General features: G+C 38.7%; 1 protein-coding gene across 1 annotated transcript in view; it reads right to left on the reverse strand.

The window, feature by feature from the left end:
* Window positions 1–18,580: 18,580 nt before the first annotated feature.
* LOC105930459 (carbohydrate sulfotransferase 8) overlaps window positions 18,581–21,720 on the reverse strand; it is a 218,836-nt gene continuing 215,696 nt past the window's right edge. The window contains exon 4 of the mRNA XM_012868689.3: window positions 18,581–20,094. Coding sequence (XP_012724143.2) covers window positions 19,042–20,094 — 1,053 coding nt within the window. The 3' untranslated portion in view covers window positions 18,581–19,041. The remainder of the gene's footprint in view (window positions 20,095–21,720) is intronic.

Raw genomic sequence — 21,720 nt, forward strand, 5'->3', positions numbered from 1 at the left:
AGCCTGCACAGCTGATTCTGTGCTTACTTTTGGGTCCCTCTGACTGTTTGAGATGGTCGGAGACGCACCAATGGACAAGCCGATCTACCACCTCTCTGTATACAGACTTGTCACAATCCAGGATCGGACCAATGACATTGGTGTCATCTGCAAATTTCAGGACTTCAGGAGGCACCCAGTCCATTGCCAAAAACAATCCGGCACTCCATCTTGAGTAAACTTTACTCTATAAGAAACCTAGATTTAGTCATTACTTGTCAGTTTTACAAATTAAACCAGATGTAGTTATCAGTTACTCAGTGCTGTAAAGCCTTTTTATTTTTACTAAATACTATTTACTCTTGCTTCAGTCTATTTTGTACTTGATTTAAATTGTATTGACGTAATGTTACCCCTTCTGGCAACTCTTCCAACTATTGCAAGTAAAAATGCGTTGATATCAGCCATTCTATATGTGAGGGACCGAGCCGGTCAAGCATGAGGACACAGTTGTAACTTTCAAAAAACTGGGTTTTATTTCCCCAAAGTAACAAAAATTTCAAACAATAATTATAGGGCCCTTAAAAGAGGTCAAATAAAGAAGCTAACTCAAGCCAAAAATATCAACATTAAACATAACAAAAACCTCAAACTAACTGCTCAAACAAACAAACTGACCTGACATACAACAAACAAAGGGGGCTTAAATACTGGCTGATCAGACCAGACTAACAAACTGAGGAAGAGGGAAAGGGAACATCTACGCAACAACAAAGATAACTAAACACAGTTGGTTTAAGGATTAAACTCAAATGACTAATAACTAAAAATTATCAAAATAAATAAATCACAAAAGCAAAAGAAAGATTATGCCACAGAATTCAAATAAGGACTCCATGGTCTTCTCCCCCCTAGTGGAACTCCAGATGGTACCACCCAATCAGTGAGTCAATCAGGGATTGGAGTGTGCCAGCCAGAGTCCTCTGCTTCAGCCCAGTTGGAGGCACTCCCCACAACACCAAAAAAAGAAAACAAACAGATGTTAAGCATGTAACAAAATTAAATATACAAAAGTTAACCAAATGTGCGCGCTACAATTGGAACTAATGTACTTCAATATTGTCACACTAAAAACCAAACAAATCAACGTATGTATACTTCAGTATGTGCAAACTTAAAGTGAAAAAGTGGTTTGTGAGGTTACCGACTGTGTGGCTGCAGGTGTGGCCATCACACTATATCTGCCAGTACTTGGTGGGTTGTCATCTTGCTGGAAGCTGAACCACCGGTCCAGTTACAACTCTTTTGCAGCCTCTAACAGATATTCATACAGTAGCCTAATGCTCAATGGTTGGCTCCATCCATCTTCCAATCAACTGTGACCAGCTTTTCTATTGCGTCTGGAGAAAGGTTTCCCCACTGAATGATGCTTACGCCATTGTGTGTCACAGTGTGAGATTGTGTTTGGAAAGTGACATGCAGAGTTAATTCTCCCCAACACCGACCTCTGGTCTGACCAGATTACCTTCTTTCATATATTTGCTGTGTTTCTTGCATGATTTGAGAGAGACATCATACAGGATTTCTAATGGCCTTCTTTTAACAAAGTTTTTTTTTTTTTTCCAGATGATCGGATTTGTGAAGTACATGACTAATAGTTGTCCTGCCAATGGATTCTCCCACATAAGCTTTGAATATCTGCAGGTTCTCCAGAATTACCATGGATCTCTTGGGGGCTTCTCTGATTAATGCTTTCATTGTCAAACCTGTCAGCTTAGCTAGCCAGCGAGGTCTTGATAGGGCTGCAGATGTTGCCATTTTCTTTTAATTTTCTCATATTGGATTAAACAGTCCTCTGTTCTAGATATTGATTCACGATCTAACCCTGCTTTAGCTTTTCCATAACTTTATCCTTTTCCCATAACTTTATCCTTCATGATGCTGTCTTTTGATTTATGTTGAGTGCTGAGGCCTTCCCAGTACGTCTGTATTTATAGTGACATTAAATTGTGCATAGGTTGATTCCACTAATTAGTTAACCTTTGGTCACACAATATTTTATTTAGGGTTAACAGATTAAAAGACGCTACAGATATATATTCTGCACGCCATATATATGGTTTTCTTCAGAATTCACACTCCACTGATATATATTTGATACATTTTTAATGATTTGAAAACCCAGGTTTCCCAAGACAAATTGTTATTCAAGCGTTTCTTTCCTAACCTTCCCCCCCCCCCCCAAAAAAAAACAACACTCCCGTTCACATGCTGATATGTGAAGCCTTTTGCAGAGCCGAGAGAGTTTGCATCACTTCTTTCAACGCTGGAACACTGTGCACCTTGTGGGAGGGAACAGTCAGGAACAAGTTTTAAACACTGCAGCGTGAAATCAGCTGCAAAAAGCTCACATACCTCTGTTCTGACGCCACAAAATGAAAGGATGCCAATTCATTCAGTTTCCATATCAGATGTCTTAACTGTGACAATAAGCTAACTGTAACGATAAGCTAATTGGTTTGGTGAAAGGGTCAGAGGTGAGTTTGAAATAAATATATGTGAAGTATAATCATCTTCTAGCATTCTCATGACAGCAGTCTACCTTTCCTTTCTTGTCCATCAACATAATCATGATCCAGATGTTCGCCTCAACTCTCTCAGTGTGTTTTCATATTAAAAATACATACGCAATATGCTGTCATTAAACTTGGGGGGGGGGGGGGGGGACGGTGGTATATACACGAGAAAGGAAAGCAGTGCAGCATTTTATCAGTTCAAATGTTTCAGCATTTCCTGACAGTTGTGTCAGCTTAGAAGGAATACTGCCTCAAGGTTAAAGAAGCACCACAGTAGCTTGCGTGACCTCATTATAGAACCTGTGTTTATTGATTCGACTTCATCAAAGCTGCTGCATAATTTATGTCTATTTCAGTGTGTAGCCTAATTAGAGGACTTTTGTGGATGTTTTAGTGTCAAGATAGCAGACTGACAGATGCTGAGGGCAAATTGGTTGGAAAAGTGCTCATTTCTACACTGTGCATACCTCCATGTCAAAGACTGAACATCACTCTGGGAAAAGCAATAGCAGTGCTTGGAGTTGTAGTATATCAGATGCAGCACTGCCATCATGTGGCTATGCTCCATATGTCCTGGGAAAAATTAGAGAATACTATCTGCCCTTTACAGTATGCAGCAATAGCACATGGAAATAAATCTTTAATAAGAAAGATCTGACAACCATATAAAAGGAAAAAGCTCCGATTAATTGTTTACATTTAATGCCTGAAAACAGACACTTTTTTATTACATTTAGCAAATAACAGCCATGAACAATTTTGAGGTTTCACCTGTGAGAAACAAACAAACTACAGGCTGGCATAATTTTCTCAAAGCTTTAATATTATCGATATTATCAATGGATTTTTCCTGCTTGATGGAAAAATATACACTGCTCAAAAAATAAATAAAGGGAACACTCAAAAAACACAATGTAACTCCCAGTCAATCACACATCTGTGAAATCAAACGGTCCACTTAAGAAGCAACACTGACTGACAATCAAATATCACATGCTTTAGTGGAAATGGAATAGACAGCAGGTGGAAACTAGAGGCAATTAGCAGGAACCCCCCATCAATAAAGGAGTGGTTCTGCAGGTGGTAACCACGTCTCAGTTCCTCTGCTTTCAGGCTGATGTTTTGGTCTTTTTTGAATGATGCCAGTGCTTTCGCGCTAGTGGTAGCATGAGATGGCGTCTACAACCCTCACAAGTGGCTGAGCACACAGGAACTGGTAGAGGCAGGGCACATCGCACTAGACGAGACAAGATGAGATGTTCTGGCAGTGAGTGGATGACTAGGGCAGGTATATGTAGACAGGTGAGCAGAGCTGGCAGTAATTAGAGGCAATAGGGGGAGCTGATCTAGAGCAGAGTGGTGGCTGGAGGGAGACTGAGCTGATTGGCTGATGGCTTAGAGGTGAAGGCTGATCCAAGAAAAGTCCAAAATAAATAAACAAAAACTTAATCTTGACATATTTATCTTTGTCCTATTGTCAGGGTAGAATAAAGGTATAACAGACAACTCCAAAGATAAAAAAAAAAAAAAACTGACTTCATGGTGGATATTCTATCATTGAAACCAGTTACAAATTATGAATGCAGACACAAAAATATACTTACACATCCGCCAAAAAAAAAGGTAATGTGGCTTAGCAAGTTACAGTCAAGTCACACACTTCTGGAAGAATTGTGGCTGAATGTTTATACTCATCCTATCAGAATCGGTAGAGCTCATTTGAAGTGGTGGGATTGGCCTGGCCTCTAAACGTAGTCCCTCTATTTTCCGTTTGGTTACAGTCTAGACTGTTTCACAAGCATTGTGTTAGCCTGCTTCATTAATTCCGAAACCAGTTTCAATGTGTGTTTGGGATCATTGTATTGTGTCCAAGTTTCACCCACTTGGCAGTTGATTTGAGCCATTCTGTGTCCTTGCATTACTCCTGTACCACTGGCAGCAAAACAAAAGCTCAGCTTCTTGCCATTGTGGCCAAATGCCTCAGTCTGTATCATTTTCCATGTCTATGTGGCAATTTTTCTGTCAGCTTGGGTCAGATGGGTGAAACTTGGAAACAATTGGTGCATTGACTTGACAATGATCCCAACCCACAGGAAAACTGGTTTTGGAATGGAGAAAGAAAGAAAAAGGGAAAAAAAACATGGAAAATTAAATAATCATTCTAAAAAGCAAAGTCAATGTCAGAAAACCAAGAAATACAGGGAGGTCTAACATTTCTAGGTATTTCTGTGCATAAAAACAAAACAAAAGAAAATTCAATGCAGGTCGTTTGAAAGCGTTAAAATCTCTATTAGGAGGATTAAACCCTTGTATTACCTTTTAGTAAATCTGAGACATTGTCAGGTTCATTGTGGTTGTTGCAGAACTGAAATGCTCACAAGAGCTAGGGAGCTGCATGCTAGTGTGAATGATGATTTATTTAATCCAAAAACATAATTTAGAGCAGGGGTGTCAAACTCATTTTGGTTTAGGAGCCGCATACAGCTTAATCTGATCTCAAGAGGGCCACACGAGTAAACTGATTGCAAGATTAAACAGAACTAATAAAAGTGGACTTGTTGTTGATTTTTATATTAAATTAGTTTCACTTTTACACAATATATTATGAATAACCTCAGCGTTTTTAAGAAAAGTATGTGCAATTTCAACAATACTTTTACTCAGTTAAACATTTACTTGTGCATTATGCATAAGAACTGATCACAGTGATTGTACAATGTTGAAAAACATTTATTCACATTTTTTGGAACTTAAAAACACTGTCCTGCATGACAAAATACATCAAACAGATAAAAATTAAGAAATGATTTAAAATCAATTTTCCACATCTGAAGCTTAGTGCTACCATCTGCTGATTAAAACACAGCGCCCCTCGTGGACAATATAGGAACTGCAGATTTTCAATTAAACGAAGTACATGTTTTTTTTCAATAATTGTTTTATCATTCTCTTCCTTTTATCTCCTCTTTCACATTTTCTTTTCACTTCTTGTTCTTCCTTTCCTCTCCTACTTTCCCATTGTAGTGTCCACATCATTTGAGATATTCCCCGCATGAATCATAATACCTTAGCCGGTGGTGATAACGAACAGAATGGAAAAGTAACAAGGCTCAGTGGTAGCATAACACCACCTGACAATGTGTGAGAGTGAGCTGGCTGAATAAATAGGAGAGGGGACAGAGGGAAAGGCAGGTGAAGCGATTAGCACAGGTGAAGGATATGACAGTAATTAGGCTGAGGGAGAGAGAGCAATGAGATGACTGGGACAGGATGAAAGGCGAACCTAACAAAACCATGGTGAATGAACAGATATGACGAAATAAGCTCACTAACTGAACTGAAGACTGGCAGACAGGGAAATAAGTATCTAACTGGAACAAGACTAACAAACAATACTAACATGTGGCGAGCACAAACAGAACTGCACAATGCCCAGGAGCCTAAAAACCTGGGCATCGTGATAGACATGACCTAAACAAATGCACGAAACAAAGATTTTAAATAAACTAATGCTTTCGTGTGAACCAGCTTGGCAGGAAGTTATGTGCGACCTTTCAAATGCCGTCCAATTTAATCAAAAAGCCTATGCCTAAATTAGGCTTAGTTGCTTCAGCACATTGATTCTATAAAGGCGCTGATGCCGATGGTGTAAAAGCATCTGGCTGACTGTCGTTTTCTGTCTACAGTACACGTGTCTGTTCCTGGTTGGGTTTTTGTGACAGAGGGTTGTCGTCAGAGAATCAGCGGGAATCTGTCATCCGCCGTGTTAATGCTGTCTTGAAGGCAAACATGAAGATTAACTGAGGAAGTCGGTACAATAATGCTTGAAAAATAGAGCAAAGTCTTTTTCAACAGTCCTGCCAACCAAGGCAAGGTTGTTTATCACTTTGGTGAAAATGTTTGGTTGCCTCTCCTCTATGTCTGCTCTGGGCCCTTAAGCTGATTTTAGCAACACAAGCAAACTCTTTTCAAAGCATGTCAAGATTTTCCATGCACACTAATGAGGTAAATGGATGGCTTTTGTTTTCTCTGCAGTTTTAGCTTTGCCCAAAGTGCTCTCACGACTTTGCACAATACTACTGCTGAAATCAGCCTCAGGCATTTAATCAAATTTCTAACTCTACAGTCTGATCAATTTATGCTACATTATTCCTCCACCACACAAGCACACACATGATCTCATATTCATAGAAACAGGAATATGCCTGCTCAACAACAAAGGAGAGAACTCTGCTGTTTGTCTTATTGGAACAATGGCATCTTACAAGATGAAACGGTGGTGAGATAAAAAAAAAAAATGCTGCTTCTGCCACAGAGAGTGTTGCTTCTTTTTTTAACAAAAGCTAATAAAAGATGTGAGAATCGGGAACATGATTGTACATTCAGGGACCATAAAGTACCAGCTCTGATCTAATCACAGAATGGAAATAATACAAATCCTTTCCCTCAGAACCGACATGCGGCAGCTACGTGATGGAAGAATAAAGACAGCAATTTGAAATCACTTACATCTCTGAATGAAAAGTTGTACTTGTAGGCATTAAACATGAATTAGTGAGACAATGTGAGCACCTGCGGGGAATTTATTTTCACTTTGATTCTTTTATGCCATACAATCAGTTTGAGCTGGTTTCAACACCTCAGGCCTTTTGCGAGAGTGAATATTTACCAGCGTAAGAAACATTTGACAGGGACTCCAGTTATGGCTATACATGGGCCGACTAAGACGTGAACTGACAGAGGAGTCACTGACAGGGAGATTCAAATATTAGGATATAATCTATGGATGCTCGAGATGGAGAGACTATTGCAGTTAGCAGTGTTTGTACTTTGATTCAGTCTGCATGTGACTGGATGCTTAGATTTTACTTATTGTACATAGAGCACCGTTCTGGGAAACAGTTCTATTTGACCACTTTAAGCAAGGTTTTTGAGAAGGCTGTTTTTTATTTAAGTAAGCCATTTTATGAATATAAATAACACATTTGAAAAATTGCAGTTGGGGTTCAGGTTGAATCATGGCACAGAGAAAGCATTGCTTAAGACTGTTAATGACCTCTGCTGAAATATGGACCTAAACAAATCATCAATGCTGGTATTATTGGGCCTAGGTGCATCCTAGCCACATCATATGAAGTGCCTAGGATGCACCTATTTGACAGAGATAATTTTATGTAAGCATGGGTTCTCCTGAGCTACAGGGTCTACAGGACTCTTTACAATTGTCATGTTTAATAGGGTGGCAGATGAACCGAAGTGCAGACAAGAGCTTGCCAGTTGGATGATTAGGTGGATAACATATAATTTAATGAATGAAAGCAAAAAACTTACTGGCAGGGCAGGTGATAACAAGGACCGGGAAGCAAACAAGGAACTGACCAGACATAAGGGTAGCACAACAGAGGATACGACAACAGGCAAGAGGAGCAGTTGGTTTAAATAGAGAAAATCTGCGCGGACCAGCTGACCCCCCATCTTCACACAGATCTTAAACTGATCTCTGGAGCTGTGTGAAGTTCCCTCCTGCTTTAAACATTCAACAATCATCCCAGTCTCCCCAAAAAGACTCCAAATCTAATTACATTACTACAACCCTGTCGCCCTGACATCTGTAGCGATTAAGTAGTTTGAAAAACTGATGGTGGTCCATCTACAGGACATCACAGGACCCCCTGCAGTTTGCCTACATGGCTAACAGGTCAAGGGATGATGCAGTCAACTTAGGACTGCATTACATCCTCCAACACCTCAGCGCTCCAAGGAAATGGGCAACGATCATGTTTGTAAACTTCAGCTTGACGTGTAACACCAGCAACCTGGACATCCTCAGCACCAAACTCACCCAACTATCTGTGCCAACCTCCACCTATCAGTGGATCACAAACTTCCTGAGTTAATATCTGGTTCCCACAACAAGGTTTTAAAATTGTCTGCTGATTTTCAGAATCTGTGAGACACCACACACAACAATAAAAAGTTGTAGACATAAGAGGTTTGCTCGAAAAGTGTGTGGTGTCCGGTCAAACGGCGAGCACAACACAAGAACAGATTTCCCTTGAGAACATTCAGATGTCAGACAGGAAATCTCTCAAAACCTCTTGGGTTCAAACGTGAGTTCAATGTAAATAAACTTGGCCGACACCAACCCTAACATCGGTGGTGGTGAAGATCTTTCAAGTTGGTTGCCAACCGATGGAAAAAAAATTAAAGAAGGAAGAACAATTTTGATAGTTTGTGAACTAATTTAAACAGAGAAAAAAACATTACAAAAAGAAAAGGTATTGGTTAAAGGAGTGGAGATGGCATGAACCGGGGTTCAATGTTTGCTGCACTATGATATAGAGGTGAGTTGTTGTGTTGTTTTCCTTTGTTTTTCCCTGACCTCACTTTCTGATTGGCTACATATTACATTTAACAGGCGGTGTGCTCATTTGTACTCGGTAAAAAAAAAAACACACGCTAGACATGTTGAATACCCCAGTGGCACCGATGTATGGCAGCTTCGCTTCTGTCAGTCTGTCTCAGGGCAGCTGTGGCTGCAAACATAGCTCACTACCATCAGGGTGTGAATGGCTGAATGACTGATTGTAGTGTAAAGCGCATTGGGGTTGTCGGATTTGATAAAGCGTAATACAAGTACAAACCATTTACCATTTGAGGCCACAGCAGTCCCGACGTCCTTCCGAGCAGACTAGATCACTCTTAACACACCACACACTGCAGGAATATCTCTTAAGATTATCTGAAGAGGCATCTCGATAATCAGGATATGTTAGAAGGGAAAGATCGGGGCAAAATGTTAAACATAACTACATTTTTCTTAAACAAAATACTTATTTTCTTTCGCTTCCAATAGTGCTACGAGCTTCTATACAGCATAAATAGGGAACATTAACATTGTTTAAGAGAAAGTTATCAAGCTAATGGCCATGTGATCAGATACGCTACCAACACAGCATCCGGTCATCTTCTCCTTGCAGCACCCTCTAGCATCTTAAGTTACTAATTTCAGTCTTAATTATTTTTGTAGAAATTAAAAATCTAAATTAAAAATCAAGTGTCCTAAATGTTATTGATTTTTAACACAGTAAATCCTTCTTTAAAATGTTAATTACCCAAAATATTTTTTTATCTAACCTGGAGTTGCATTGTAAATGGGATGAACACATACCAAATGTTAGTTAAGCTAATTTAACCTTGCTGTGCCACTACACATTTTTTATATTATTTAATGTTTAATAAATAACACTTGGCATGTTAGGTATTGTCTGGTGAATATCAGCTCATGCAGCTGATGTTAGGACAATAGTTGAAAGGATGATATGAGCACTGGCATTCATCTAACAGCAAACTCTGTAACAATAAATAACTTAAAAACATATGCAATCGCACAACAACTCTCGTATCATAGTCAACACTGATCCGGTTATGCTGCTTTGTTTTCAGGCCCAGAATTGTAGAAAATCCCACTGCACAATTGCAGGTGGATTGAAAAAACTATTTCAGAGCAGAGTCAACCAGCCCAGGATGCTCAGGCTGAGTGTAGTCTGAGCATCCTGGGCTGTCAAAGCTTTCTCCCTGAAAGTTGTCTCCAGTGACCCATCTGATGCAATGTTCCCAAGGCTGTCCACCTGTCTTAGTGAAAGCTTAGAACTGACTTGTTCAATATACATTTTAGAGGATTTCTAATCCACTAAAAGCTTGTGTCTAAATCTGGGAAATATATTCCCAGGTGGGAGTGTGGGTCTTGTTAATGTTGCTTGAAGGATGTAACTTTGCTCTCATCCACGTCCTCCTCAGCCGCAAGGATAAAGTCTGTCGGTGTTGGAAAACTGTCAAATTCTCTGTGATCAAGATGGGTAAACAACAATTCCATCTTAAGGTGTGTGACTTTAATTTTGTCCGGGACATTGAATATGGTGACAGCCTTCCGTTGTAGAGTCACATTCAATGTGTTGAGAGCACTGAAAATAAGTGTGGCAATTTTGCTAGCCACTGGAAATCATGCAACTTGTCACACAGTTTGCAGTATGGTACAGGAGGAGTTTTCCCTCTTCTTGCGGTCCAAACGGACGGGTGAGAACTAACCAGCAAAGCTCTGAGGAGTTTTGTTTGTACACGTCCCATTTCATTACACAGCGCTTGAGAAGACGTGTGTTCAGTGTCTTCCCTTTAATCATGTACAGATTTAAGGTACAGTAAAAGTTTTCCACAGCCTGCTGTTCCCTGTGGATGCAACAGTGCATGGCAACTGCAGATGGTGCAAACACATGCTACCAATCCTTCAGTTGCAGCATCACTGCAAATGCCGGCACATCTTGACCAGTCCAGGTTATTTTTCACAAAAAAACTCATTCCACTATGTGGAAAGTTGCTTCTCTTGTGGTGTTTGTTCATATGGTTGACAACTATGAACGATTGTTAACTTGATAACAATTTGATAAGTCATTTTGTGTTGCACAAAACAAGTTAGTGTATTCCTGGTGGCTACAGCTAGCAGCTAGTCTGAGTGGAGCTATTTCCGAAGGAAATCATCTAAATAACTATATATAACTATAACTAACTCTAAAGATATCAAACATTTACACAGTTTTTATGTTAACAAAATAAAACAATTTACACCGAAGTTTGGAAACTGTGATAACTCAAGCTTACATCGATCTTCAATGTGAAAACATGTTTCGGAGCTGTGTAAGAAGAAGTGAGATAGAGTCCAAAAAAGAACGTTTGCACAAACTAACAATGAGCTTTATTCATCAGTAGGGTTGATAATCAAATTTTTACAGATTTCTGTTTCTTGAAAGCGGCAGCATCTTATTATCTGTTCTCCTCTGTGTGCTCACTTCCACTTCAGTCATAAAACAATTGACATTGTTGACAATTGCTAACAATTGACATGCAGATGTTGTGATCACCTGCATGGAGGTGAGGATTGGGGTGAAAATTGGAAGGAATCACACCTATTGCTGTGTTGTAAGTTTTTGAAAGTTGAAACCCGAGTCCTCCTCCTCTGTTTACGGTTGGTTTAACAAAATCCCAGTACATTTCAAACCCAACAGGACCCTCAGACAGAGGCTGGTGCTTCCCAAGGGTAAAACCCCCGAACCTAAGATGAGCAGAGTGGTGTATGCAGTTCAGTGCAGTGAGAAATGTTCTGATCTTTATATTGGAGAAACCAAACAACCTCTCCACAGACGCATGGCTCAACACAGGAGACCTACCTCCTCAGGACAAGACTCTGCTGTCCACCTACACCCAAAGGACAAAGGACACTCTTTTGAGGACCAAAATGTTCACATTTTGGACAAAGAAGACAGATGGCTTGAAAGAGGGGTGAAGGAAGCCATTTACGTTAAAAGAGAAAAAACAACTTTAAACAGAGGAAGATGACTCAGATTTCAACTTTCAAAAACTTACAACACAGCAATAGGTTTAATTCCTTCCAATTTTCACCTCAATATTCACCTCCATGCAGGTGATCACGTCTCCCCTGTAAGCCAGGCCAACGATAACCCTAACGACTCCCCATTGCGAAGGGATGGACCAGTTTCGGTTTAATTTGCATGTTATCTAAGCCATAACAAGGCCTCTTTGGGCAATAATATAAAGCTTGGAACTCCACATTACTCCAGACATTTGAATTGAGAAAGCTTTCTGGATGGGAAGCGAAACGTATTCAAACTTCGGAAAAAACGTCCGTTTGTTTTGACTTTTTTGGAATGATCATGACATGGATGACTAAAAATCTTCACCAGCAAAACTAGGACACCTACGTCTTAGAAAATAAACTGGATCCTCTGAACTCATTTAGTTGTAGATCATACATAAAAACTGTCATTTGAGGTTTGTTCGTGTTTCCTAAAATCAGAATGTAATAAGTGGTTTATGGACAGAAAACATGAATGCTTTTGGTCTTCTATACTTTCACCTTCATTGACAAGACCTTAGAGAAATTATCTGAACTGCAGCAAATGGCCTTTGAGTTTTATTCTCCCTCTGGCATTATTTCTCTGAGCAATATATATAAAATACTACTTCTGTCTGGCATTTATTAGCTTTTCTTTCCCTGGGAATGCATGCTTTCTTTTAAAAGAATTTCATTTAAAAAAATAAAATAAAGGCTTAATGTTTTACATTCTGTTATGTTTTCACAACACTGAAGATGACGTCCAGATGTTGTAAACCAACCTTGTCTTGGAGAAACTCACTCACTTCTGGAACAGAGCAGAAGTTTGTCCGCCCACTAAGGTCCGAAGAGGTTCAACATCTACTGTCCTCACTTGAGCAGAGTTTACACACAAGATCACGGCATCTGTTTTCATATTTGCATCATTACCATTCAGGGCTGTCATGTGTTTAGGTTTTTGCACACTGTTGCCAATCTCCCTGGCTGCAAAGGTTACAGGATACAACATCTTTGGCTGAGAACTTCTTCAAATAAGTGTCCAGTACCCTGTTGTGCAGGAAGTAGGAAAGGCAAACAAACAAACAAACAAACCATAAACCAGTCAAACACATTTAGTTAAACAATTGGAATATTTGTTTTTGTAATTGGAGATTGTTTTAAATTTTTTTTCAAGAATTGTACAAAAAGAAAAAAAATCTTGCACATTGGCAGCACAGTTGAAAAACTTTGGTCTTCTTTACCAACAGACGCCATTTTTGTACACCACTGAGACAACTGTTAGACCAATTGCCAACCTATTAGTTACTGATTCTTTGCAAATACTTAGAAAACATATGGTTTTGGATAATAAGTTTAATGAGGTGGACAGTATTTCTATAATCTTAAATTTGATACATAGTTTTTCTGCTGCTGTATTGGGATGGACTGCATGATGATGCAGTTGTTAGCGCTGTCCTAGGTTTAAATCCCAGCCAGTGGTCTTTCTGCTGAGAGGAATGCATTAACTATTTTCTGTCTCGCTATTTTTCAATTACAAGACTGAGGTTTTTACACCTCAGAAAAGTCTGAAAGTTAAGGGTCATTTCCTCTTATCAGTTATTGATTATCCTGGACAAGTTCTGTGAGAAGAGTACACTTTACAACACTTTCAGCCTTGTTACACATAACATGCATCAGAACGTATTGTCCAGAAATGAAACTTGACTTCAGATAAGCTAGTATTAAGAAAATAAAAAGAATTAAAACACATTGAGTATGCTAAAAGACAGTTTTATTAGTAGACACTCATCAGCCAGAAATAACCACCTGAAAAAGTTCTTCCTGAAACACACCATTAGATAGGCAGTGTAAAAATAAGGCAAAGGGCTTAAGATAATCTGTTTCACACATCTGCACCAAGAATAGGTTATACATTCACTTGTTTCTGTAGTTATGCTCATGTTAAATTCCTTCCCAACATACCTCACCACTATAGTGTAACAATACTCTTCATAATGCAGTAACTGCTTTGGCAACAGCTTGGCAGAAATGACAGAGTTTGACCAAAACCTCAACAATTTGTTGAACGTGGCAACAAAGCCAACTCTATATCATCAAAATATTCATTATTATCACCATATTGTTTCTAGCAAAACCAATTTCATAGAAACCTGTCATAGAGTGTGTAGCATAGATTTATGAATTATATGTTGTATTCCACAGAAAAAATGAAGTTCTTTATTAATCATTTGTCAACATATAACACATTTCAAGAGAGCCAAAGCACAATCATAATATGAATTAATATTGTTGATTGTGAAAACAAATACTTTTTAACTATATAATTACCAAGTTGTTATCTTGAAGTTTGTGTAGTAGTTTTTGTCGTGTTTGAGTCACTGCTGTTTTCCTCATTGTAACCGGCGAACTAAAACTAAAGCTAAAGCTAAAGCAATGTTTATTGTACTTTAAAGGCCTTGACCTCCTTTCAGCTACTAGTCAGAGCGAAGGTTCACAGTAAGCCATCAGTCTGAACAGTGATTCAGATTCTTTTCACTTCTGTTTAAAGCCATGCTTAATTCTACAGCTAATATGTAATTCAACAACTGATTACAAAGTGCTAGTATGCATGAGTGAGTCTGTTAGTGCACATTGTTAAGTCGTGTGACCTGCATCAAATAGAGGAAAAAAAAAAAAAAACAAGAACTAAAAGGAAAAGTAACTTCTGCTGTGTTCTGTTTGTCTAAGAAGTCAGAGCTCGGATCTGGGAACGATGTCACACTGACTCCTAACGCCGGTAGGATTTGCAAATTGCTGTGATGCTACCTACTGTTAGCGATACAAGACGATAACAATGCGTTTCTCTCCATTTTATGCGTTTTAGAGACTAAAAGCAACACGCTCACTAATATTTATTTTACAGTACTTTACGTGCCGCCGTTGTAATAAGATACAAGGAATGGGAAGTGTTAACAAGTAGTACCTGCAGATTTCACAATGTTTCACACGTGTGGCGGCTGGATAAGATACTGAACCTACTGGTATACTTGGCAGTCGCTAACCTTCCTGTTCACAATTCCCACTAAAGGGGGTGTGCTTGTTGTATTTCCAACAGAGAACTGGAAAAACAGAACGTGCTTTGATTTCCTGACAGCTGTATTCTTTGTTAGAGATATATCCGTGATATATTATCTTGGACATGATCGCGTAGCTTTGGAGTGTTTAAGCAGTGCATCTATAAGCTACACTTTCAGAAAAAAAAAGCAGTTTTGTTAAGAGGATCTAAAAACCTCATTCAGGGTCATTCAAACACTCACACGCAAGTAATTTGCAGTTAAAAAAAAATGTCAGAAGCCGAGATGTGTCATGTGGTGGAATGAAGCTCATCATACATCAGAGATAGAGAATCAAAGAGCTTATTTCCAAACTTTGATATATCCTTTATTTTCTGAAATAAGATGCTTTCACCTCTAAAGGTGCGTTTCCACAAAGAAACCAAGAAGGTCATTCCCCTGGAACTTTAATTGCCCAGAATGTTTTATTTTATCTTGGCAGTTTATTATGTGCATTTCCACTGTGGGGTCCAAAACCAGGCCGTTTACGTAAACTATGTCCACTGCAGTGGTATTGCTTCTTCTTGGGACACAGCCTTTTTCCCACTTAAACAGGAGATCAGATTAGTTCATTGCAGTTACGGTTTAAAATCCAAGTACCATCACTATGAAAGCTGTCAAATCTTAGATCTTACTATCTAAGATTTTAGATAGATTATACATAGATTTTCAGCTATAAAATACCTGATGATTCTGTCACAGTGATCACTCTTTATAACATATGCAGAGTCACTCTAAATCTTATTTAAAGTTGCGGTTACAACAACAACAAAGTTTTTCCAATGCAGACTTTAGAGTGAATCAGAGGAGAGAGCATGAACTGAAAGAGAAATTTGCAATATTCTACACACTTTAAAAAAATTAAAGCCTTCCATATGTGTCCCGGAGGTCCATTAGCAACACACACAGCAAAGGCTGCACCTGCTTCATTATGCCTGCTTCTTAAACTTCAAATTTCAAATCACTTAACAATGTGCAATCCTGCGGGGTCGCGATTATTTTAATGTCTTACTCAAAGCACAGATGCTGGAGAATATTGTTATATTAACAATTAATGTCTAAAAACTACCTTTCACACAACAGTAACTCATTACCACAGAAGGCTGAAAGTAAAACTCTGTGGTTAATTCAATGACTAATTCCACCTAGCTTAGATGATTTAATTAGTGTGTTTGAAAGTTAATACTGTAAAACACTGATATTCAACTAAAGTGACTGAGGCTAAGCATGTTTGCTAACAACATTAATAATTACTAGTGTTTCATTATATAAAGTTAAGAGGCAGATGGGGTTTAAACTTGGGAATGACTGAAACTGAGCGCTGGGATTTGATCAACCTGGAAACATTTTTTTGGCACCCTTCCCTCAGAAATCTCCACCCATATTTCAAAGTGCATCCTTTTAAAGATTACGTTCTCCTTACCAAGGCAGCTGTTTGCATATATGTATTCCAACCCTAAGTAATCTGATTTGACCCTATTTATTGGAGTGGAAGCAAGGGAAGGAAAAAGGAAAAAAAAGAAAATGGCCTCAGAAAACCAACTCTGTCTCTGGAAAAGTTTCCTCCAGTGGAAACGCACCTTAAACCACCAGTCGTTACTAATTCATTAACCACCGCAGAATGTTGCCCGCTCAGTTGTACGTTTTCAGAAAAGGTTTCTGCTGGTGGATATTTAGCTTTGGAAAGAAACTCTTCGGTGACACAACACTACACTAGTATTACTCAAAGAGAGATAAATGACATCAAATAGAGTTAAACGTACTTTCACCAAGAAGCACTAAATATATCTTTTTTTTTTTGTATATTTACGTGGATTTTAGAAATACATAGAAAAATATATAATCATCTGAATGCCCATTATACAATTCTACCCAGTAGTCAGAAAGAAGCCTGTACAGTAGTGAAGGTTAAATGTGATACATACAAAGAGGGCTACGGACGGTGTAAGATATAGAAGTGAAAGCTGTGTGGGAGATATTCAACGCGGCTGATGGTGAAGTCTGGCCGCAATCTTTTCCTCATCCCCGTCAATCCAATCCAATCCAAGAAAATGTTCCTGAAAACAAGTCTAAATGTCTGTTTTTCCTGCATAATGGGATGCTTCTGATTTCTTTTTTGAGGGATTCGATTGACTGGCAAGTCAGCACCACCAACATATAGGGATACTGGCGACAACACATTTTACCTCACAAGCATAGAGATGCCTCTCATTTACACCAACAGCCCCTAGAAACAACCTCCGATGATGGAGGGCCACAGCATAGCTGTGACTTAGACTACATGTACATTATGTTTGTGTTAGAAGTATAAAAATGCTACAATAGGTGCACACAGCTTTTAAGCGGGCAGCATTTGACACATTTTAAAGATTTTTTTTTTTAACTCGTAATAGAGTTTCATTTTGTTATGGTTTATATTAGTAAAGCCACGTTGAACAAATAATCTACTTTAGAACTCTTATACAGAGGTATACTGATGGCTGACCTACTGTAAGTCACATAATAAAGGGAAAATCATTTCAAATTTCAAAATAAGAAGGCCAATACATATTTAACTTTTTCTTAAAGAATGAAATAGTGGTTATTTAAATTTACAGTGCTGTGAAACTTACCGATTTCTTAATTTTTTTATGTTTCGGCTTATCAAACTAAGTTTAACATATGAGAAAGATTAATTGACTACGAAAAAATTGGAACAAAGCTGTCCAAACCAACCTGGCTGTTTGTTAAAAAGTAATTGTCCCTCTTTTTAAGTAATTAAAAAAACAGGGATTAATAGAAACTGCTACCAAGAAGCCAAGAAGTTTTTGTAATAATTACTTTTAAGGTTTTTTTTCACATGGGGAAAACATTTGGGTCACTTTTCTTTGAAGATCTTTTTTTTTTTTTTGTTTTTTTAATTGAGCTCCATTGGAGTGTTTTAGAGGATGATAACCCTGTCACAGTAAATAAATAAATAAATAAATAAAAACATTTGGTTCAGCCAAATTCGGTACAGTTGCTGGTGAGTTTTGGGACATTTCCCTGGTGTGTAACCCAAGTGCCCTTGAACAGATTACAAACTGTTGGCTGGAATTTCTTCCTCTGATTTTAAGTGAAGAGCAGAACTACAATGACAGAAAGTCATTCAGGTCCCACAGGAGCCCCACACCCTCACAGTATCACCACTACGTTTGACGGCTGGTATGACATTTTTACTCTGAAATGACATTAGCTGTATATGAAATGCAATGGGATGGACCACTCCCAAAAAATAATCCAGGTTCGTCTCATCACTTTCGAGATTATTTTCACACAGGTCTTGTGGATGCTAAACATGTCTCTTCATCTTAGAACTCACTCTATGTCTTTGTTTCTCACCTGTTATTCTTTTTTTTTTTTTTTTTTAGATTGGGCAGGATATGTAAATTTTGAGATCTTTCCTCATGTTACCAAACAGGTTAAATTACAGGTACGACACCTATTAGTTGTGGATGTTGCACAGGATTAAAAAAAAAAAAAAAAATTGTTTTTTCTTTTTAATCCTGTCTAAGTTGGTTTGGATAGCTTTTTTTCCCATGATAAATGAAATCCTCATTTAAAAACTGCACTTTGTTTTTACTCAGGTTATATTTGTTTGATATCATATTATTATGATAGATATTATTTAACACTTTTTAAAAGCACTGGAAATGTTGTTGCCGTCCCTCCCTTTCGTCTACACAACTTCTACTCGACTCACACTAAGCTCTATCATGTCTACCACTTTGTTTTTACATTTTTTGTTAAAAATCATCAATTTGTGGAACATTTCAATACAATTAAAAGTAAATGTAATTGTAGGGAAAAAATACAATAAAAATCAGATTTTGTTAAATCCAAAAGTTTGGCCTATGCTTGGAGCCAAAGAACCAAAACGATTTGTTGCTCTTTTTGTGTTAAGATCAATATCATGGTAGAGATGTAGATGTGGAATGTTACTGATTAAAGAACCATGGCACATGACAGATTAGTAAAGATCATTAAAAGGCTTGGAGTAGTTGAACATCAAATAGTCCATGTAGTAGAAGTCGTATACTCTCTGTCTCTCCATGAAGCTGACCTGGGAAAAGTATCTTTCTGTGATCTCTTTAGAGGTCCGCACGTCTTTTGGATTCCTGTCTTTAAAACTAGGTAGCTTGAGGCTGTCCGGTGCTCCGATCATTCGCAGGAGAAAGTTGGACTCCTCCTCCATGTTCTCAAACTTGCCGATCAGGTCATAGTCTATGAGACAAGGGTGGCAGAGCTTGTTCATCTGCTCCCAGTGGATGTCCATTCCCACGGGCCGGTGGCCGTCCAGCAAGTACTGGACAAACTCCTTGAATGTGACCCCGTTGCCAGTTTTAAGGGCCTCAGCAGATGGGGTCACCCTGTATTTTTTTATGATGGGTTTTCCAAACAGATTGTGGTAGTAGTCGTTGGGATTCTCAAACTTGTCCCTGTATGCTGAGACGACTCTGTCGAGGGGCTCGCGCACAAACATGAATTTCTTATAGGTCTGGAGACGGTGCATTATTTCTTTTTGGTTGTACCTATTGAGTGTCTTGAGGTACCCACCGTAGTGCACCTGTTCATGTTTAAGTTTGTCCGGATTGGACGCCTTTCCCGACAGCACTATGAGGGTCCTCTTCCAGTTGGAGCAACCTGATTTGGGCACCTCGCAGTACAACACTTTGTATTTGTCCTCCACGTATATGTATTTCACATGATCAGGGGTGATGGTCCTCGAGATACCACTTTTATACTTGCCACACATATTCTTCATTACTTGCTTCCGTGTTTCTAAGACGCTCGAGAGGTTACCCAGGCTCTCTTCTCGAGCAGATACCGGAGGAGACGTCGAGGAGACGTTTTTGCTGTGAGTGATCTGAGGACTCGTTTTCAGCAGTTTGCGTTGTCTCTTGGTGATTTGAGGGGAGCCTATGTCTTGCTCCTGAGAGACAGTGGCGGCTCTCTGTTTGCTCTCCTCAACGTTCGGGTGCTGCATCGGGGAGACGGGGTTGGCTTCTGCAGCTTGGAGGCCCTGATCAAACAATGACAACACAGAAGGAATGAGAAAGCAGCAAACATGGGAGACCAAACTATAAACCACTCTGTGATCAAAATAGGAACAAGCATCCGCATGTTCCTGTCTGGAAAAACAATCAGCACGTCATCCCAGGCTTCATTCTCAAATTGGTCACTTGATGGTGCTGTTTTACCACCGCTAAGACAAAAGTTTAACTGTTGACTACAAATGTCACAAGGAGCTCAATGGAATCCGTGACCTATCAATAAACAGAGCTGTAACTTCATATAAATGTCTTATAAACACCTAATGAGGAATGTAAATTAGAATCATCTACTGCCTGATTACCATCAGATGATGGGTAAAGCCATCACGCATTCTGACATTTTATTTCAATTAAATGCTGTAATGACACCATTAAGCCATTCGACTAGATGGAGAATTGTAGTTTTACAACAGACAAGGTGACGAGGTTGTCATAAATCTCAGGTCCTCATCTTTCCGACTCAAAGGGCCACATTCCTTATCTGCAGGGGGCATATAGGGGGAGAAAAATAGGGAGGGTTTCCTCCCCGTCTGTTTAATGTACAAGACGAGCTATACACAGAAAGCTATGCAGCAGAATCCCTTTCTCTAGGCTTTGCAGAGCTGTAAGTCTCTCCTTGCTGCTGATGAATACCGCGGGAAAAGGAGAAGGCAGGGGTCAGCTGAAAGCACATAAAACCTAGTTGATGAATTGTCTGCATGTAACACATACAGTCTCTCCTTTACTCTTGCAATACCTGAACAGTTTGCTGCATGTGGCTCGAGCGATCAATCAACATGTCAATCTTTTATTTATTGTAATCTCTGATTTTTTTTTTTCTCATTAGAGGAGTGGAGGGCAATTAAGCCTGCGTTCGTCAGAAGTCAGTTTATTAGGAAAAAGAACAGGGGTTTCGAATAATTTTATGTGATTCTTGACTGCATTTTATCAATGGAGCAAATGGAAGTGATGCAGATTGGCCCTTTTTTCCATTTTTTTTAGGGTGAGGTTTTCAATAGGAAATGTATATCTACTCAAATGGAAAGTGTTAGGGTCCACACAAAGTATTTTTTTTGCTGTTATTTTAATATCATAGTAAGTAGGGCAACTAATTACTCAAAAAAAGACATGGGCACAAGCATTCATTAAACTTGGCTAAATGCAGAAAGCATTTTTAAAGAAAGTTATCTTTGTTGCTGCTGCGTAAAGACTAAAATATATTTTAGACCAACCAAAATAAAATTAGTCCTCCCAAAAAGTTAGGAAACTGCATCTTTCTTTTATTGAGGCAAGCATCTACAAGAACTTGTTCCTTTCTACTTTGTTTTATTAGAATAATGTGGGTAAATTCAAAATAATACTATCTTGTGTTTAAGTTTTTTTTCATTGCATTTTCAATTTGCAGATTTTCTCTGTCTTGTCAAAAAGTCTGGTAACATATAAAATAATACTCATCATTTATTCCTGTTGTTTTGGGAAGGCTGCAGGTGATTGTTAGAAATCATTAGTGAACAAACAGCATAATGAAGAAAGGTCAGGAAAAAAAACCTTTGGGGAAGTTGTGATGTAGATAAAAAGGGTCAAGAAGCCCTATCCCTGCAGCTTAGGCTTAGAAA

This window comes from Fundulus heteroclitus, chromosome 4 (assembly GCF_011125445.2).
Source record: "Fundulus heteroclitus isolate FHET01 chromosome 4, MU-UCD_Fhet_4.1, whole genome shotgun sequence".
Taxonomy (NCBI): domain Eukaryota; kingdom Metazoa; phylum Chordata; class Actinopteri; order Cyprinodontiformes; family Fundulidae; genus Fundulus; species Fundulus heteroclitus.